A 17,012-nucleotide genomic window follows, 5' to 3' on the forward strand; every position below is an offset into this window, starting at 1 on the left:
CAGCCTCGTTCATGATTCTTGGTTCTTCCAGTGTTTAGATGTATCTGCAGTGGAGAGAACATGCCAAACATACAAAGAGATGAACCTTTGGCTCCATTTGTTTCACTTCATTCCCCAGTGTGAGGTTCACAAGTGCAAAAAGCTAAAATTAAAAAGTCCCAGAATAGATAAAATGAAGAATCTCAATGACTAGCACTCAGGATTTAGGAACAAAACTTACTGCCTTCCTTCAAGCTGCCAAATACATAATGCTAGCAAAACAGCACTCACAGAGAAAATGTAGCATTTCACAACCCTGACACAAATATGTATTCTGGGGTTAAAAGCTGCTCTTTTGGCAGATTGTGGCTATTCTGCAAGCCAGTTCCTGCTCTCCAGCACCGACTGATGAATGCTAGTCAGATATATTTGGTGCTAGCTCTTGGACTCTGGACTTCATAGGTGGTCTTGGCAGTTAAAAGGGTGGATAAGAGTAGCAACTCATACTCTTCATTCGTTGATGGAGCTGTACCAGTATCTACGTTGAGACCAGCACCACTACTGTGGTCCTTTAGAAGTCACTTGAACATAGGCATGTTAGTAGAAATAGTGTGACCAGTGAGAGCAGGGAGGTGACTGTCTCCCTGTACTTGGCAGTGGTGAGGCCATTCCTCAAATAGTAGCTTCAAGTTTGGGCCCCTCACTCCAAGAAGGACATTGAGGGGATAGAGCAGGTCCAAAGAAGGGCAACAAAGCTGGTGAAGGATATGGAGAACAGGGCTGGTGAGGACTATCTGAGGGAACTGGGGTTGTTCAGCCTGGAGAAAAGGAAACCTTCTGGCTCTCTACAACCTTTTGATGCTGCCTCAGAGAAGTCATGATTTCCCAGTACCCACTTTTTGTGCACTTGGCAGGTTCTCACAAATGCTGGCAAAGGGAAGGATTGGGGCACAAACCATTGAGCCAAAGCTACCATCACTGCTTTCTCTGTCTTCTGCCACCTGCCTGTGACCTCACCCAGCACTTGAAGGAGAGTCAGTGTTCTCATAATAAAAACCAAATGCACACAGGAGGGTAACTGAAAGATTTTATGCCTCCCTTTCATTCCTCTCTCCCACTGTTCTCTACTGACAGCCACAGAGCTGCTGAGGTGCACGGCATTTGACCACATTCTGCCACTTAAGTAATGAAGTATCTTCTTCATTTGAAATGATAAACACTTCTGCTTAAAGAGCATCAATTCTAGTTCCCAGCAAATGCAAACTCAGCTCAGACACTCTTGATCTTCATTAAAAATAGGAAGGAAAAAGAATAGGCTGTTGCACTTCAGTGTGATATTCCAAAGCTGACAAATACTGAGTTTTGAAGTGAAATACAATGCAATGGAAGACACCATGAAGAGCAGTGGTTCCTGAAAGCAGCTGGAAACCTGGAACACAATCAACAAGTGACACAATTCAACTCTTTGGTGAGAGTTCAAAGGCTGCATCAGAAAAAGCCCAACCCTTGCTTATCTGGTGAGCTTTCAGGGCAGCAGAATAGGGACAGTGTGTCTCCAGATTGAGCAGACAGAACTACTATCTTTTCAAAATGACCAGTTACCGCTTGCTAGTGTTCTGCATTATTACCCAGAGAGAAGGAAAACATTATCCTTAGGAACAGTCTCCATAATCATCCATAAAAACAGCCCAAGGCATGCATTCTTTCACCCATCACATCTAGAAAATATGCAGCTTCCCCTTGACCTGCTACAGAGGAGACAGTAAGTGTCTGTGTGAGGAGATCCAGAGGCTGTGTCTTGAAACCCCTTTGGATGAAAGGGAAAATGTTAAACATGTATCTTCTAAAGAAAAGAGGATTGGCATGACAGCTCCTATGGAATTGGATCCTGGGCTTTACAGAGCCTATTGACTCATCTCTCTGCTTCATATTTGGTGCTTTCCATCTGTGCTGAAACACACTTATTGAGGATGAACTTTGTCCACTTCACGAAGGATAAAGTTATTGTCACCAAAGGAGCTTGACAGATGAAAGGAGAGAGTAGAAATGGATTTGCTGCACTACTCTCTATGCTCCTGTTTTTTGCAGTCTTCAATAATGGGCAAAAACCTGACAGAGCAGAAAATCACCAGCTGGGCTGAGCTCATCTACCATTTGCACAGCTGCTTAGAGAGGATAACTCTCCTCTTCTAGAGAGGAGAACTGATTAAACCAGAGAATTCAGAGAAGAGCAGCAAAACTCGACAAGAAGAAAACAGGTTTCACTAAGCAATGGCTACACAACGTAAAGGAGCACGAAAACATAAACATAAAACAGGAGAAGGAAAGATTGGGCTACACCAGTGAAAACATTTAGGGAGAAATGGCATGAAATTGAAGGTCTGTCTGAGCACAGAGCTGTCCTGACTTTGTTTAGATGGCCTTTAAAATGCTTTAGGTAAGAAAGGTCAAACGGCTAAGTAGATGCTCTTCTTTTGCTGTAAATCATAGAACGGTTTTGGCTGGAGAAGACCTTTTAGGTCACTGAGTCCAAATATCATGTTTGGAGTTAAAATATTTGAAAATAATTTTAAAACTAAACAGAAGAAAAATAAAAAGACAGAGAGAGGGAGAGAAAGGGGAAAAAAAAAAAAAGAAGAAGAAGAAAAAGCATTTCTAAGCCTAAGGAAGAAGGACTGCTGAAGATTTTGTTGGCTAAATGAAAGAAGAACAAAGAGATGAATTGAGAAGGACGAGGATGGGCAGAGCCAATGAGGACAAAGGTGAAAAGTTATCAAAAGGATAGTCTTGCTTTGTCTCCAGAGGTGATAGATGGTTTTTTCCTAGCGCCATTGTCCCTGCTCTGGAGGGTTTCAGAGTCAAAATGGAAACAATTCCACTTCTAATTGCATGTCTTTCCTGTGCCAGCACAGCTCATTAGAACTCTGAAAACACACCAACTAAATACTAGCAAACATTTCACTATGTTCTGCTGCTCTGGGACCGTGTGCTGGCTTTGCAAACAGGGCTGTAGCTCAACCGGAGTCAGAGGGACTTTGACCCAAAGTCTGCCAGCTTGGCAGAGGGAAAATCAGCGGCAGCAATAAGCTGGCAACCCTCCAGTTTGCCTTGTAAAGCAATTAGCCAACTCTCTGCTGGTTGTTTTGATGTCTCAGAAAGTTACTTTCCTCTTCTTCTGGACACCTGACATTAAGTCCTGTGAGTAGCCAGGTAACCTTGATACGAATGTCTTTGTAAGCCACTTCTTGAAACCAAGTTCTGAATTTTCTATTTTGTTCCCATGTGTCAAGTGTAAGGGTGGGATCCTAACAACTCTGAGCTTAAGGAATTTGGGATCAGGGACTGAATTCAGATGGCAAGATTGAAGCTGTTCCTACTGTACACACACTTCCTTTCTTCTCAGGAAGGATGCTCTGCTGTGGATGCTGAAGCACATGAGAAGTGTGTCTTAATTTTACAGACCCAGCAGCTTTGATGAAGAGATCAGCCCAAGGTCATGAAGCAAGTCACAGAGAAAGCTAAAAATGGAACCTGACTTTCCCATCTCCCAAGTCACACTGTATTTCCATGGGGAACCACTGGAAACGTGTGAGAAACATAAGTGACAGAAATACTGCAGAAAATAACCATTTACAAACATCTTCAGTAACTGCTAAGCCAGACTTAGATCAGGGGACTGGAGCACCTCCCCTATAGGGACAGGCTGAGAGACACGGGACTGTTCAGGCTGCAGAAGATAAGGCTCCAGGGAGACCTTAGAGCAGCCTTCCAGTACCTGAAGTGGGCTACAAGAAAGCTGAGGAGGGACTTTTTACAGCGACTTCTTGTGACTGAACAAGGGGGAATGGATTGAAGCTTGAGGAGGGCAGATTTAGATTGTAGATTAGGCAGAAATTCCTTACAGTGAGGGTGGAAAGACACCAGAACAGGTTGCTCAGGGAGGTTGTGGATGCCTCCTCCCTGGAGGTATTCAAGGCCAGGCTGGATGGAGCCTTGAGCAATTTGGTCTTGTGGAAGGTGTCCCTGCCCATGGAAGGGAGGTTGGAACTAGATGATCTTTAAGGTCTCGTCCAGCTCAAACCAGTCTATGATTCTGTGCTTACTATAATAGTGCATGCTGCCAGAACATCAGTAGTGCTGTGTTAGGTCAGTTCCTACCACCACCTGTAATTGAAGTAATTTTCCCCAACTTTTAATTACATTCTTGTGTAATACAACTCACTGTGCTTTGTGCATACCTTGAGGGAGGTGCTGTGGTCTGGTTGTTGTTGTAAAGGGTTGGGAATTAATTACAAATGACACAGTTTTTTGAGGTCCTCTGAAGTACTGGCTCAGCTGTGTAACCTTGGGGCAAATCACTCAACTGCTGTGTGCCCAAATAAACCCAGCTGTAAACCATCTTGAAAACCAGATGGTGCACAGGAATTAAACTGCTCAGGAGAATGAAGAAGGATGGGGGGGAAAATAGAGTGAATTCTACAGCTTGTTGCTGTTTCTTCCAGTGGAGTTCATCTGGACTTAACTCATGTTGAGAAGAGATTAGCCTTGATATCCAAAGAAACCTCTACTCTCAGATTCTTTCCTTTCCTCTCTCAAGTACCTTCTCTTCCCTTTTTCTTCACTGAAAGGGTTCTCAAAGCACTAGAATAGGGAAATGACTGAATCCCCATGGAGGTATTTAAAGTAGGCAGAGATGTGGTGCTAAGGAACGTGGATCAGCACCAGACTTGGCAGTGAGAGAATGGTTGAGCTTGATGATCTTAAACGTCTTTTCCAACCAAAATGATTCTGTGGTTCTATTATTCTCTCTAGATGCTTAATTTTAAACCTTCAGTAGAATATGTGGGGGTTTCTTCCCTTGACAGCCCAAAGATTCTAATTCAGGATCAGGTTTTACATGACTAATATTTGATATTTTACATGATTATTTTTAGGCACTTAATTCTAGAGCATTCTCTTCTCCCTGCTTTTTCTTGCTACCACTCTCCCTCCTTAGCCTTACTTAGCTTCAGCAGCACAGAGCTGTATTCTGCTGTTTAAGTGCTGTGCTGCTAATAAAAATGCTGAGCTCCATTGTCTTCTGTAAATGCTATGCCCTGGCTTAAATCCATTATCAGAGCTATTAAAGGATTTGTATTGCTGGTCAATGAACAAAGGAAATACTAGACTCGAGTCTCTGGAACAGAAGAAATGTTTACCACATGTTAGTGTTTAGAGAAGAGTTAAATGTTTCAGTACTTTTTGGCTTTAGCTAAAATATAGATTTTATTTTCTCCAACACTGCCACAGGAATGTGGGAATATTGACTTATGGAGGACTAGAGATGTAGGAATACTTGTGCATACTTCTAAAGCAGGGTGTATTAGTTCATAAGAAAGGAAAAAAAACCCATGTTATTAGCATAAACAGGGATCAAGACATGAGACATAAAGGAACCATTTTATGCACTACTCAGGAAAGACTTTCCATGATTTTATTAATCACTATTGAAAAGAAAAAGTTGACAGGTTTGAAATTTGTTGAAGCTTCGTCCCAAGTCAGAAAGGATTAGAGCTGAAGGAGTAAGTGCCAAATGAAGTTAATAAGCTAAAGCACCCAGTTCACTTAGGCTTTGACAAAAACAAATGGTGGCAGCAAATTGTCTTTGGCAAATTTCACCCTGATTCTATAGTACTGGAACAGGATAATATTTAATTGCTGTTCCAAATTGGTGATCACTTTTCCAATGGAAAGAACTTGCAGTTTGTGTGTCTCTCACAAGCCCTTTGCTCTGTTTCATGTTACTGCAACTTTACATCCAATATTTGAGCTCTGCTCTTAGTAATTTCAATATTTATTGAAGTTCTGTGCTGATAAGCACCACACCAAAGTGCCTGCACTGAATAATGACACTGATCAGACAGCATAATGTTAGTCAGCCATAAAATCCTCTAATAGTGTTTGATGTTATCAACACTTGTCAATACCTAAAGGGTAGAGGTCAAGAGGATGGCACCAGACTGTTCTCAGTGGTGCCCTGTGATGGAGCAAGGGGCAACAGGCACAAACTGGAACCCAGGAGGTTCCACCTGAACAGGAGGAGAAAATGCTTTGCTGTGAGGGTTCTGGAGTCCTGGAGCAGGCTGCCCAGAGAGGTTGGGGAGTCTCCTTCTCTGGAGAGATTCCCAACCCACCTGGACATTGGGATGCTGCAGTGGGTGACCTTGCTTTAGCAGGAGGGTTGGACTGGATGATCTCCAGAAGTTCCTGTTTGGGTAATCCAACTTTCCTTTTCTCCTCCTACTACCACTTGAAACTAACTTCATACAAAGGTGCAGTTCTTTTGTATGAATAAAAGAATCTAAAATGCATCAGAAAACATTCTCAGCTATGGAGATCAATAAATCAAACTGAAAGTGAGCTGTAGATAGAGCACATCCAGGTGATAAGGAAAATCATGACTAGAGTTGGTTAGTATAAGACAAGAAAAATAAAAAACACATTTCCAGGCTGTCAGCTACATAAGTACTCAGACTCAGTTTAGATTTTTGCTGCTCATAAGGAGCAAAAGGTTGATTTAGCTCAGTATCACCAGCTGAAACTGCAGCTGGGAGTATTTTTCTGTAGCCACCAAATGAGGATTTTCCCTTCTGTGCTCCCAAGTGTAAATCATTGAGCTTTACTTCATTTCACGGTCCTGTGAATTGCTCATATGGGCTGTTCAAAGAAAAGATTGTGGCACTATAACTTTCACATGGTCCAACCCAGTGTCTTTCCACTCTCATTGAGAAGGGAATGATGGATGCTTGATGTTGTTGTTAGGACTGCCATAAAACAGAGCAGCTCACAGGATGCAGCTTCAAATCCCTTTGTACACTGCTGAGACACAAGGCAGTGAGATGCTACCAGTGAAACGTGTTGTGATAAACTGATGATTTACACCCTGAGGTATGGAGTCAAGTCTGGTCTTAAGGCAAAGAGTAAAACAATGAATTCCCAAAGACAGCAATTTCAGGCATCACAAAACTTTTCCCTCTTTAAAACAACAAACAAACAAACAAACCAAGTATCTAATTAATTAAACATATTTTAAGTGAAGGCCTTGTGTCTTTAAAACATCATCTTGAACTTGAAAACTAACTAGTCTGGAAGAAAAAAGGGGAAGAGCTTTAGGTCACCTCCTTGTTCTTGATTAATTCAGTCCATTTCTTCACAGGATTTAAACCTCACTGATCTATTAAACCCTCTCTCGTTGCCATGTAGGAAGGGAGAAGTACACCATTGAGAAACACTACAAAATGCTGCTACAAATGTGTACTTTGCCCTTCTGTTCACTTTCAGAAAGAGCCAATATCTGTTTAAAGGAAAATAATCTGCAAAAATAGTGAGTTTTAAGAATCTCCCTTTAAAGAGGCACTGTAAGACTAAAGCTTCCACACAAACAGATCTCTGCTCACATTGCTAAGAACGCCTTCTAGTCTGCAGTTTAAAAGTTTGCAGTGATTACTTTTCAGCATTTATGCTCTTCATTTAATTTTGCCTTCTTTTTCTGGACTTGGGACTAAGCAGATCTGGTCCGTTTTGCTCGTTCAGTACAGCTCACATCCTTTCTCTTCTCGTCTTGCTGTAGTTTGTGGCCTATATTTGAGGCTACAACCATCCTCAAGAGAAGCCACTTCTCTTATAAGTAGGATTTCATTATTGTTATTAACAAAATCCACATTTTAAGCCTAAACTATGTGACTGTGTCCTTTTGAAAAAAGAAATAATTTGGGACAATCTATTTTTTAAACCACACTTTCTAAACACTTGCCCCAAAGGACAAATTCTGTCCATTTCTTTGCTGAATGAGAACAGGGGTTTTAATGAAGATGTAAAGACAAAATGAAAGTGCCCCACACAACCCAGCTGCTGAGTTTCAACCATGCCACTTATTACCAGCTTCTTTTCTTGTATTTTTTTTTTCCAGGACTGTGGAAAACAATTTCTTTTGGCTACATCAAAGTGTAGTAGCAGATTTCCCTTTGGAAGTCAGAGCCTGCTTCAAACGTCTCTTTAAGTCTTGCATGTTTGGAGACTTGGGACGGACGAGGTGGAGACCTCTTCGTTTCTCTCCATTGCAGCTCCCAATCATCCTGCTAACCTCCTGGCAAAGCTGTTGGAAGGCTTCATGCACTCCTTCACAGTTCTCCCGGGCTGAGACTTCATAGTAAGTACCTCCCAGTTCACTGGCCAGCTGGAGGCCTTCTTTGGAGGACACTTGCCTGGCTCGCAGGAGGTCCCCTTTGTTGGCCATCAGAAGCAGGGGAATGTTGGCGTTGGGGTGGATCTTGCGGATGTGCTGGTGGAGGGGCCGGATGACTCGGTAGCTCTCGTAGTCCGTGATGGAGTAAACAAACACGAAGCCATCTGCCCAGTAGATTGACCGGTTTATCTGCTCCTGGCAGCAGATGCTGTCAGTATCATCCTGCAGGCAAAACCAAAAGATGTGAGGTTAGAAAGCTGAGAATGAGGAGCAGACAGAGCAAACAGCCGTACAGCACTACCAGCTCCTCAAAGCTTTGCTTTAACCTGCGCCTGTTTCTCAGGGCACAGGCACAAACACCTCTGACTGATGGGGAATGGACCAGGGGAAGGAGAAATTATGCCCCTGTATTCAGCACTGGCAATGTCACATCTCAAATATTTCATTCAGTTTTGGGCCTCTCACTCCAAGAAGGAAATTGAGGAGCTGGAGCAGGTCCAGAGAAGGGCAACAAAACTTGTGAAGGGTCTGTAGAACAAGCCTTGTGAGGACCAGCTGAGGGAACTGGGTTTGTTCAGCCTGAAGGAAAAAGGAGGCCTTGTTGCTCTCTACAACTCCCTGAAAGAAGATTGGAGTGAGCTGGGGGTTGGTCTTCTCTCTATCATCAGATGGTAGAATGAGAGGATATGGCCCCAGGTTGTGCCAGGGCAGGTTTAGGATGGATATTAGCAAAAATGTCTTTCCTGCAAGAGTAATCAGGCACTGGAACAGGCTGCCCAGGGAGGTAGTGGAGTCATCATCCCTGGACGTGTTCAAGAAACATGTGGACATGACACCCTGGGACATGGTTTATCGGCTGTGGTGGTGTGAGGTCAACAGCTGGACTCAACAATCTTAGAGGTCTTTTCCAAGTGCAACAATTCTATGGTTCCATTAAATTTCCCCTGTGTTGGTAACATATTACAGGTATGCAGCAGTATGGAGAGAGGCCACAGCAAATTAGCTGAAAATGAGACAGCAGCCAAAATAGTGGCAGTGAAAAGTTTGTCTTCTATTGTGCTAAACCAGACTGACGCCAACCTGTGTTTTTATAGTGGATAAAATTATTATGGGAATGGCAAGAGCATTATAAAATCCACTACTGCAAGCAAACAATTGTCCCCCAGGGTGGGTTTTTTTAGGGCTTTTTCTATTCCTCTGTTTAGTATCTCCACAGATTGAGAGTTCTCAGTAACTCCCGTAAAGCCTGACACATTTTTCTGCCAGGTAGGTCTCCAGGTACTCAAAGGCAAAGCTCTCCTGAAAAAGCAATTTGTAACGAATAACCAATTACTGAAGCTCAAAATGAGGTGAGCTCTCACTGCTCATTTGTGCAGCAGCAAAGGGTTTACATTGTTGTTTTGCTGCTCACGCATTTGTTCAGCCCATCACCACTCCCACTCAGCCAGCCATAACGATCCTCAGAGCTGTGAAGATAAAACTGAACACAGTCTTGTGGGCTTGAAAAGACGTCAGCTCACTTTTCAAGATGAACTTATTTTCAGCTAATCCTCTACTCTTTGTTGTCTGTGCTGGCTTGTAAACCAACCAGAGAGGGAGAACCCTGCTGCAGTTGCTGCCAGTATGCTTGGTTTGTACAAACTGGCATTCATAGGACTGTAGAATTCCTCTAAATACAGACTTTCTGGAACTTTATAATTCCTTTCATATCCAACAAGGCACCAAGGATATTCAATATTTAGCTCCTGGTGAAGTCGAGAGGAATTAGAGGCTTTTGTGTATTTAGAAGGAGTTCAAAAGCATGAATACAGAGCCCAAACTTCTATTAGTATTGCTAAATTCTTGCCAAGAAATCCTCAGCAAGCCCTTCAGAACATATGTTCCATTATCTACAGAACACATATAGACGTGCCACTCACATCCATTTTAACAGACTTTGTGTGTTCTCAGCAATCTCCCCAAATAGATCCCTTATATTGTGTAAATATGAATTATAAGGACTAATTTCAGGAATCAAAGGTGGAATAGAACAAGCAAAAACGATCAGCTCTTCAGTGATAGATCAGGCAGCAAAACCAGGACTGCTCACAATGCTCTTTTGTGAGAAGGAAGAGGAATTTCGGAAGGCTCAGTGTATAAATCAGGTTCAAAATCTTCAACAGGAGCTCTGCTAACTACCCTCTCTAAGTATTTCAGTATTGCAAACAGGCAGTGGTTCATTACACCTAGTAGTTCTTTGCTCACAGTAACTAACTCCTGTTAGCAGGTAAATGGTTCAACAGATGCTCATATCATGCCTCTATCTCTCCTCAAGCCCAACAGAGCTGCACACAAATGAAGAGGGAGCCTCACCAGCAGTCTTGTTTAAAAGGTTAACGAGTGGGAACTGAAGCCAGGACAGGGCAGACTGTGGGAAGAAGGGCAATTTGCACTCGTGGTGCCTGGGTTGTGCCCAATCTGTAGATAATTAGCCAGCCTTCATATCCTGCTAGCCTCTTTTCACCAGCAAACTCCTTTCAAGGGGAAAAGGAACTAATTGCTCTGGCAAGCGTTTGAAAGTGTTTTTGGAGAAGGTGTACACCCAGAGAGCCCTAATGAGCAGAAATTCCCTGTTCCTCCAGCTAGGCCCACCCAGTAGTGAGCTGGATGGATAATCCCCCCCGGAATGCTTTATTCAGGAAAATCAAAGGCTAATGAGATACTTTTTAAATGGAAGTCTCTGCTCCAGGATGAATTCTAAAGCACACAGACTGATTTGCTGTGTATAGACCAGGCAGCAGTGACCTGCCTAACAAAACCAGTTTCTGTTTGCTTCTGTTTCTCCCTTAAACATTCAGACTTCCGGTGTGGCTAGAATCCTGAGGGATTCCACATGACTTCCTCCCCTTCCTGAGAGCAAGAAACTCTCTTCCTTAAGGAACTTAACAGAAAAATCCAACCCACTCTCAGTCTGAACAAGTCCTGTCCGGGAACAGCCCCTTCAAATTATTTCAGACACATCATTTGATGCAAACAGATAGAGGTTAAGATAAGTGTGTCTGAGGAAAGCGTTGAAACAGTGCAGACCTTTGTCTGAGACAAAGAAGTTGACATTCGGACTACATCAAAATAATTCCTTGTTAAGAAACCTCAGCTGTGGGCATTACTAAACTTTGTGGAGCTTCTGTCACAAAACTGTAGGGCACAGCCTCAATTAAAACAAAGAAACTGGAAAATAAGCATGTATGTGGGGTGAAAGAGGGAATTAAACCCTTTCACTCTCTCTTTTCTCCATGGGATACAACAGGGAGGGGATTCCCTTTGTTAAGTCTTTATCAGGCAGTCCCAATTGTGCCTAATCACCGCCCACAGCTCTTCTTTGCAGGTCCCCTCTAAGCAAGCTGGCACCATTAAGTCCCTCTTGAATATTTGGAGGACTTCTATAGGAGCTTTTGTTTGCTTTTTAGTGCCCAGAGTAGATGAGGGGTCTTCTTTTCTGCTCTGTGTAATCCCAAAACCATCGGTGTGTAACTTTCTCAAAGCTTTCTGCTTAAATCTACCTCCAGTCATCAGAGAAAATGGAAATGGAAACTGAGGCTGTGGGAGCTCCTCTTCTGCAAACTCATGATGGAACTGTTCTACAGCACAGAAATGAGCCCAGGCACATGTGGGGCCCTGCAGACACAACAAGGTATATAAAGCTGTCCAGGAATAGCCTGAGAGAATATCAGAGAAGGTGGTGTTTCCATCCAGACATAATATTTGACCAAGTCTGAGCTTAGACTGAGGTTTAGGTTTGACAGTGACAAGAGGACACCCAATTTTATCATGAAATCTCAGCTATTCTACATGAATTGTTACTCTCAGATTTAGTACAAACAAATTTCATCACATTTCCTGCTGCTTGGACACTTTTTCCATCCTCTTTTTCTGCGTGTGAAGCAGATCACAAAAAAATAAGAAGACATCTTAATCTTAGATCCTGCTTGGAAATATATTACTAGAAATAGATGCCCAGTTAAATAGTAAACTTACAAAAGGTAAGGAAACCACTGAAAAGCACCCTAGCTGGAAATAACAATGCTGTGAGGCCTATCCCCTTGGGAAAAAAAGCCCACCTTTTAGAGATTCTGAGTCTGTGGAAAGGTTGAAGCTGAGCCTCTAGGCAGGTGAGTTATCTGTCATGCATGGACAAAAAACATTTGACAGGAAATAAAACAATCAGGGAGCTGGCAGGAGTGAGCCAGATGTTTATTTTACTGCTGTTTAGGTTGAGGATGCAGTAATGTGGTTTAGATAGTTTTTAATTTACTCTTAAAGGAGCCTGATTTAACCTCTTCAAGGGCTTGTTTTGGTGGGGTGTAAAGTGCCTCCTTTAGTCTTCTTTTGGGTTTGACCCCAGGTGCTTTTCTGCTGATAAGTGGAGCTATTTACAGATGAAAGTGCTGTGACAAACAAGAGACATTAATTGTGTAGTAAAGTAGATATTTACCTCCAGTGAAACAAAGGGAGTATCTTGCACCTGGAGAGAGATCTGTTCCCCATCTATGGTGAACTTTCTTGAGTACAAAGCACCTGGTGGAAAAGTAAAACCATTACTCTGGATTTGTTTGTCCTTAGCAATCAGAGTTTGGTTGCAATTCCCAAAAAAATAGACACTGAGTCTGACTTCTGGTTAATCTGAATGACATGTTCAAGGCCAAGTACTAGTTCAAGCTATCTAGAAGTGATCCAGTGTCCTGGTCTCAGCTGGGACAGAGTTAATTTTCTTTCTAGTAACTGCACCTGAATCCAGCATTATTTTCCACTTAAATAAGAGGAAAATTCTTGGCTATGAGGGTCCTGGAGCAGGCTGCCCAAAGAGTTTGTGGAGTCCCCTTCTCTGAAGATATTCCAAACCCACTTGGACATTGTGATCCTGGGCAACCTGCTGTGCGTGACCCTGCTTTAGCCGGGCAGGGTAGACTAGAAGATCCCCAGAGGTCCCTTTCAAGCCCCACCATGCTGGGATTCTAAGATTGTCATGATATGTTTTAATTCTGACTCTGTGAGGTAATTTAGCCCTTCTAGAACATAAATAGAAAAATCAAATTACTATTCCTGAAAACAGATCATACTTTGAGATGAAAAAATGATATTCTTTTATGGGCAGACACTACATCCTTAAAACAAGGCCAGACAACATATTGCTATAGAATCATAGAACTGTTTTATTTGGATATGACCTTTAAGAGCATTGAGTCCAACCATTATCCAACACTATCTATCCCTCCTCTGTGATGCACTGCAGAAAAAAAGATCAGATACTTCCAGCCACTGCCTGCTCTGTCTTACACCCATCTGAAGGAGAAGCATGGTTGAATGCTCACAAATACACTGCCACCTGTTTCTTATTTCTGGCATATTTGTTTCTTCTGCAGCATGGCTGTTGGGATGGTGGCTTAATGAGAAAAGCATGTGGTTCTCAGCTATGTCTCTGGCAGCAATCCACTGCAAAGCTCCACAGTCTAACTTGATCTACAGCCTCCCATAGAAGAGATGGAGGAAAAGAAAGGGAAATAGTGCAGCCAACCATCAAGGTTACTTAGGGTCAGTGAGAGGGAGCTGTAGGAAGGAGCTTTCAGATTGTTTCACCAGCCAAGCAGAGATCAAAGGTGTCTTGTACTGCCATCCCCTTTCCTAACTCGTTATCAATTCAGCAAGCATCTCCAAAGCAAAGCAATCACTGCTTCGACTCCTTGTCCTCCTGCACCCAAAAACTCTCAGATGGTCTATGTGTGGGCTGTGCTAGCAGGAATAGAATCATAGAATTGCTTTGGTTGAAAAAGACCTGTAAAGCCATCGAGTCCAACCACTGAACTGACAGCACCATGGTCATTAAACCACGTCCCAAAGTGCCAGATCCACACATTTATTGAACACTTCTGGGATGGTGAATCCACCCCTCCCCGCCCTGGGCAGCCTTTTCCAATGCCTGGCCACTCTTGTAGGAAAGAAATTGTTTCTAATGTCCAACCAAAACCAGTCCTGACACAGTTTAATTTCTTCTTGTTCTATCACCTGATATGAGGAAGAAGAGACTGACCCTCACCTCTCTGCACCCTCCTTTGAGGCTGGTGTACATAGATCCCTTCTGACCAGTACAATTGGCACTTTCTGGGAACAGAAAATTTAATAGCTCACATGAACTGTGAGGATTAAACAAGAAATGCAGCAGAAGCAGTTTGCATGGTCACTTTGCTCCTCCAGTGGGAAGAAGATTTTGTCCTTAAAGCAGCCTTTGAAAAAAGAGAGTACACAGAATAAGTTCCGAACTGCCTTTTACGCACTTTGGAATTCCTCTGGCTTCCCTGAGGTAGCAGAGAGAGCAGCATTGGGTTTCTGTGGTTTGGTTGATATGCAAGTTGTTCCTGGAGTCTGCATTTTAGTATAGGTATGTCCCCAAGCAAACCTTTTACTCTGATCCTTTTCCATCAAGCTGGGGGGGGGGGGAAATAGCTGAAAGGATCATAAATAATGAGCCTTTGATTTATTGCTTTCATAGCTCAAGGCTATTAACTGAAAATATGCACCTTATGGACATCTAACACTGCTTGGCTTTCCTGTAACGTGCAGCAGTCAGAAAGCAGAGCAGATTTCTTTTCACGCTGTCTGCAGCACTGCAGTAGAAAGCAGACTCACCAGTATTGGCTTCATAGTCTCCAATAAATCTCTTGGTGAGAAAGCGCACAATCAGGGCTGTAAAACAATGGAAAAAACATGGGGCTGTAATGGGAACCAAAATCAATCTTTGCAGAACACATGTAATATCTCACTGGAAGAGTTAGTATAATATGAAACCGAGTTAATCTTTGACTTGCTCACATATTGTTCTGCAAATGCTTCTCTTGACACTCACAGGAAAAGATCTGGGACCAGACTGTGGTAGTTAATGGAGAATCTTTTGCAGGTCCTGCTGGAAATTACCCCTCAGATTCAGTGTGGCTGTTCAGTGCAGAGTAGAGGGCTGTTTGTTGGGATTGCAGGTATAACAACCTCACCTTTGGCTGGAAATCACTTAGACAAAGAGCAACAAGCTAGTAAACTGAAACTAAGCCAAATTCCACATTTAAGAGCTCTGTGTCATATAAGAAGTGAGGCTGATGGATGTAATGGCTCTTCCCAGCCTTAAAAATCCTCAGTCCTTCTCAAGAAACCCATTAGTGATATCTAATCACATCCAGCAAACAAACCCTATGGGCTCTGCACACATGGGTCATGCTGCAGCACCTTGACTCTGCTTATTTCCTTTAAATTGTGGTGCTTCCTTACACTGCTGGATTAGAGCATTTCCCCTTTTCTGGCTCACTTTATAACATTTTAAATCCCACTGTGGCAGCTTCTATTCCTGCAGTGCTTTCAGCTTAGCAGATTCCTAATCATTTGCAAAGCCACTTGGTTAATAGCTAAATAAAAGGGTTTGTTCTGCAAACAACTCTCTCATGGATTTCATTGAAAAGATATCTTTTTTTCTCACAGTGGACACTGGATCACCTCTTTAGTAGCTTTAAATGAAACTGACTGTGCAGCTCCCTTTGACAAACTACCTAATATGAAAAGGTGGTGGTTGCTTCCAATCCAAACCAATCAAATGTTTCAGAATCACAGAATCATATAGAATGGCTTTAGTTGGAAAAACCCTCTAAGATCAAGTCTAAAACTAAGTTCTGTGAAAGCTCAGATCTGTCCTTAATAGTTTCCAAAACACAAACAATGCATTCAAAAGCATTAATGTTTGCTGTACCCTCTCTCCTTCTGCTTTCCTTTGAAAAAGAACAGGAGACACATCTTGCATGTTGCTATTTGTCTGCAGAGTATAAAACATTTACAACAGGTGAACAAAACCCACTGGTCCCATTTTAGGGGTGTGGAAATTCAGCCAGGGTTAAAGAATTTGCACAAGAGCAGGTAGAATCATTTGGAAGTGCAAAACTCCCAAGGCAGTGCCTTTTCCTCTTCACCCTCATGTTGGCTGCTCACACACATGTACAGCAAATCCACCTCACAGATTGTCCAGCATTTTCAAACTGAAAAAAACCCAAAACTTCAGATGTTCAATCTGCCACAGCTAAGAGTTTTCACAGCCTTGGGTCTATCTGAGCTGTGAAGGAGCTCCTAAGTACAGTGGGAAGGAAAAGCACAGAGCTAGACCTGTGGACTTACCTGTCTTGCCCACGCTACTGCCACCCAGCACCACCAGCTTGATGATTTTGTTGGGCACACAGTCTAAGACAGGATACTCTGGTATGGGGAGCAAGAGAAAGTTAGTAGAATACTGTGACATAGTATCCTGAGAGATGAGACGCATGCCAGAAATGAGAGCTCTTCAACTCCACGAGGAGTTGGGGGAGGAAAGAAGGAAAACAGCTTCTCGGCGTCTGTTCTCGACGGTAGATCCTTGGATAGAGAAACCTTCTCCTCTCATTTCAGTGGCTTTCCTGAGGAATGTCAGAGTGACTGGCCTCCTCTTCCCGCTGCCTCTGCTCAGACAGCAACTTCGGGAAGCAAAAGGAAACTTTTTGATCAGCCCCCGTGAAAACTGACTCCTCCATTCCCCAGCCAATCACAAGTGAAACCATGACATTCCTCCAGCCGGGCACCAGCCTGTGCCTCCATCAGCCACGCTCCCTCGCTCGCTGCTTTATCTATCCCCACTGCCTGCTTTATGTGCTGCCCCTTGGCTCTTTGCTCAAACGAGATTCTTCTGCTTTACAGTCATCAGGGGAGTGTTTGCAGCCAGATACGCTCTGCTCTCATGCCACTTGGAATAATCCCGTTCTGCCTGTCCACT

The 17,012-nt window shown here is 43.0% G+C and overlaps 1 protein-coding gene across 1 annotated transcript; it reads right to left on the bottom strand.

The window, feature by feature from the left end:
• Nucleotides 1-5,430: 5,430 nt before the first annotated feature.
• On the bottom strand, nt 5,431-16,797 carry LOC135183689 (ras-like protein family member 11A-like). Its single transcript, XM_064158885.1, has 4 exons — nt 16,385-16,797; nt 14,864-14,920; nt 12,675-12,757; nt 5,431-8,425 (listed from the first exon to the last, which is right to left on the bottom strand). The coding sequence occupies exons 1-4, from the start codon at nt 16,527-16,529 to the stop codon at nt 7,958-7,960; spliced, it is 753 nt and encodes a 250-aa protein (XP_064014955.1). The 5' UTR covers nt 16,530-16,797; the 3' UTR covers nt 5,431-7,957.
• Nucleotides 16,798-17,012: the final 215 nt, after the last annotated feature.

The sequence above is a fragment of the Pogoniulus pusillus genome, chromosome 19 (assembly GCF_015220805.1).
Source record: "Pogoniulus pusillus isolate bPogPus1 chromosome 19, bPogPus1.pri, whole genome shotgun sequence".
NCBI classification, from domain to species: Eukaryota; Metazoa; Chordata; class Aves; order Piciformes; family Lybiidae; genus Pogoniulus; species Pogoniulus pusillus.

Excerpts from the sequence above, each read along its gene's own strand:
- LOC135183689 (XM_064158885.1), bottom strand. The coding sequence starts at position 16,529 with ATGCGTCTCATCTCTCAGGATACTATGTCACAGTATTCTACTAACTTT. Across the intron at positions 14,921-16,384 it reads CAGTAGCGTGGGCAAGACAG|CCCTGATTGTGCGCTTTCTC; the intron begins GTAAGTCCACAG and ends ATTGTTTTACAG. Across the intron at positions 12,758-14,863 it reads AGACTATGAAGCCAATACTG|GTGCTTTGTACTCAAGAAAG; the intron begins GTGAGTCTGCTT and ends CTTTTCCACCAG.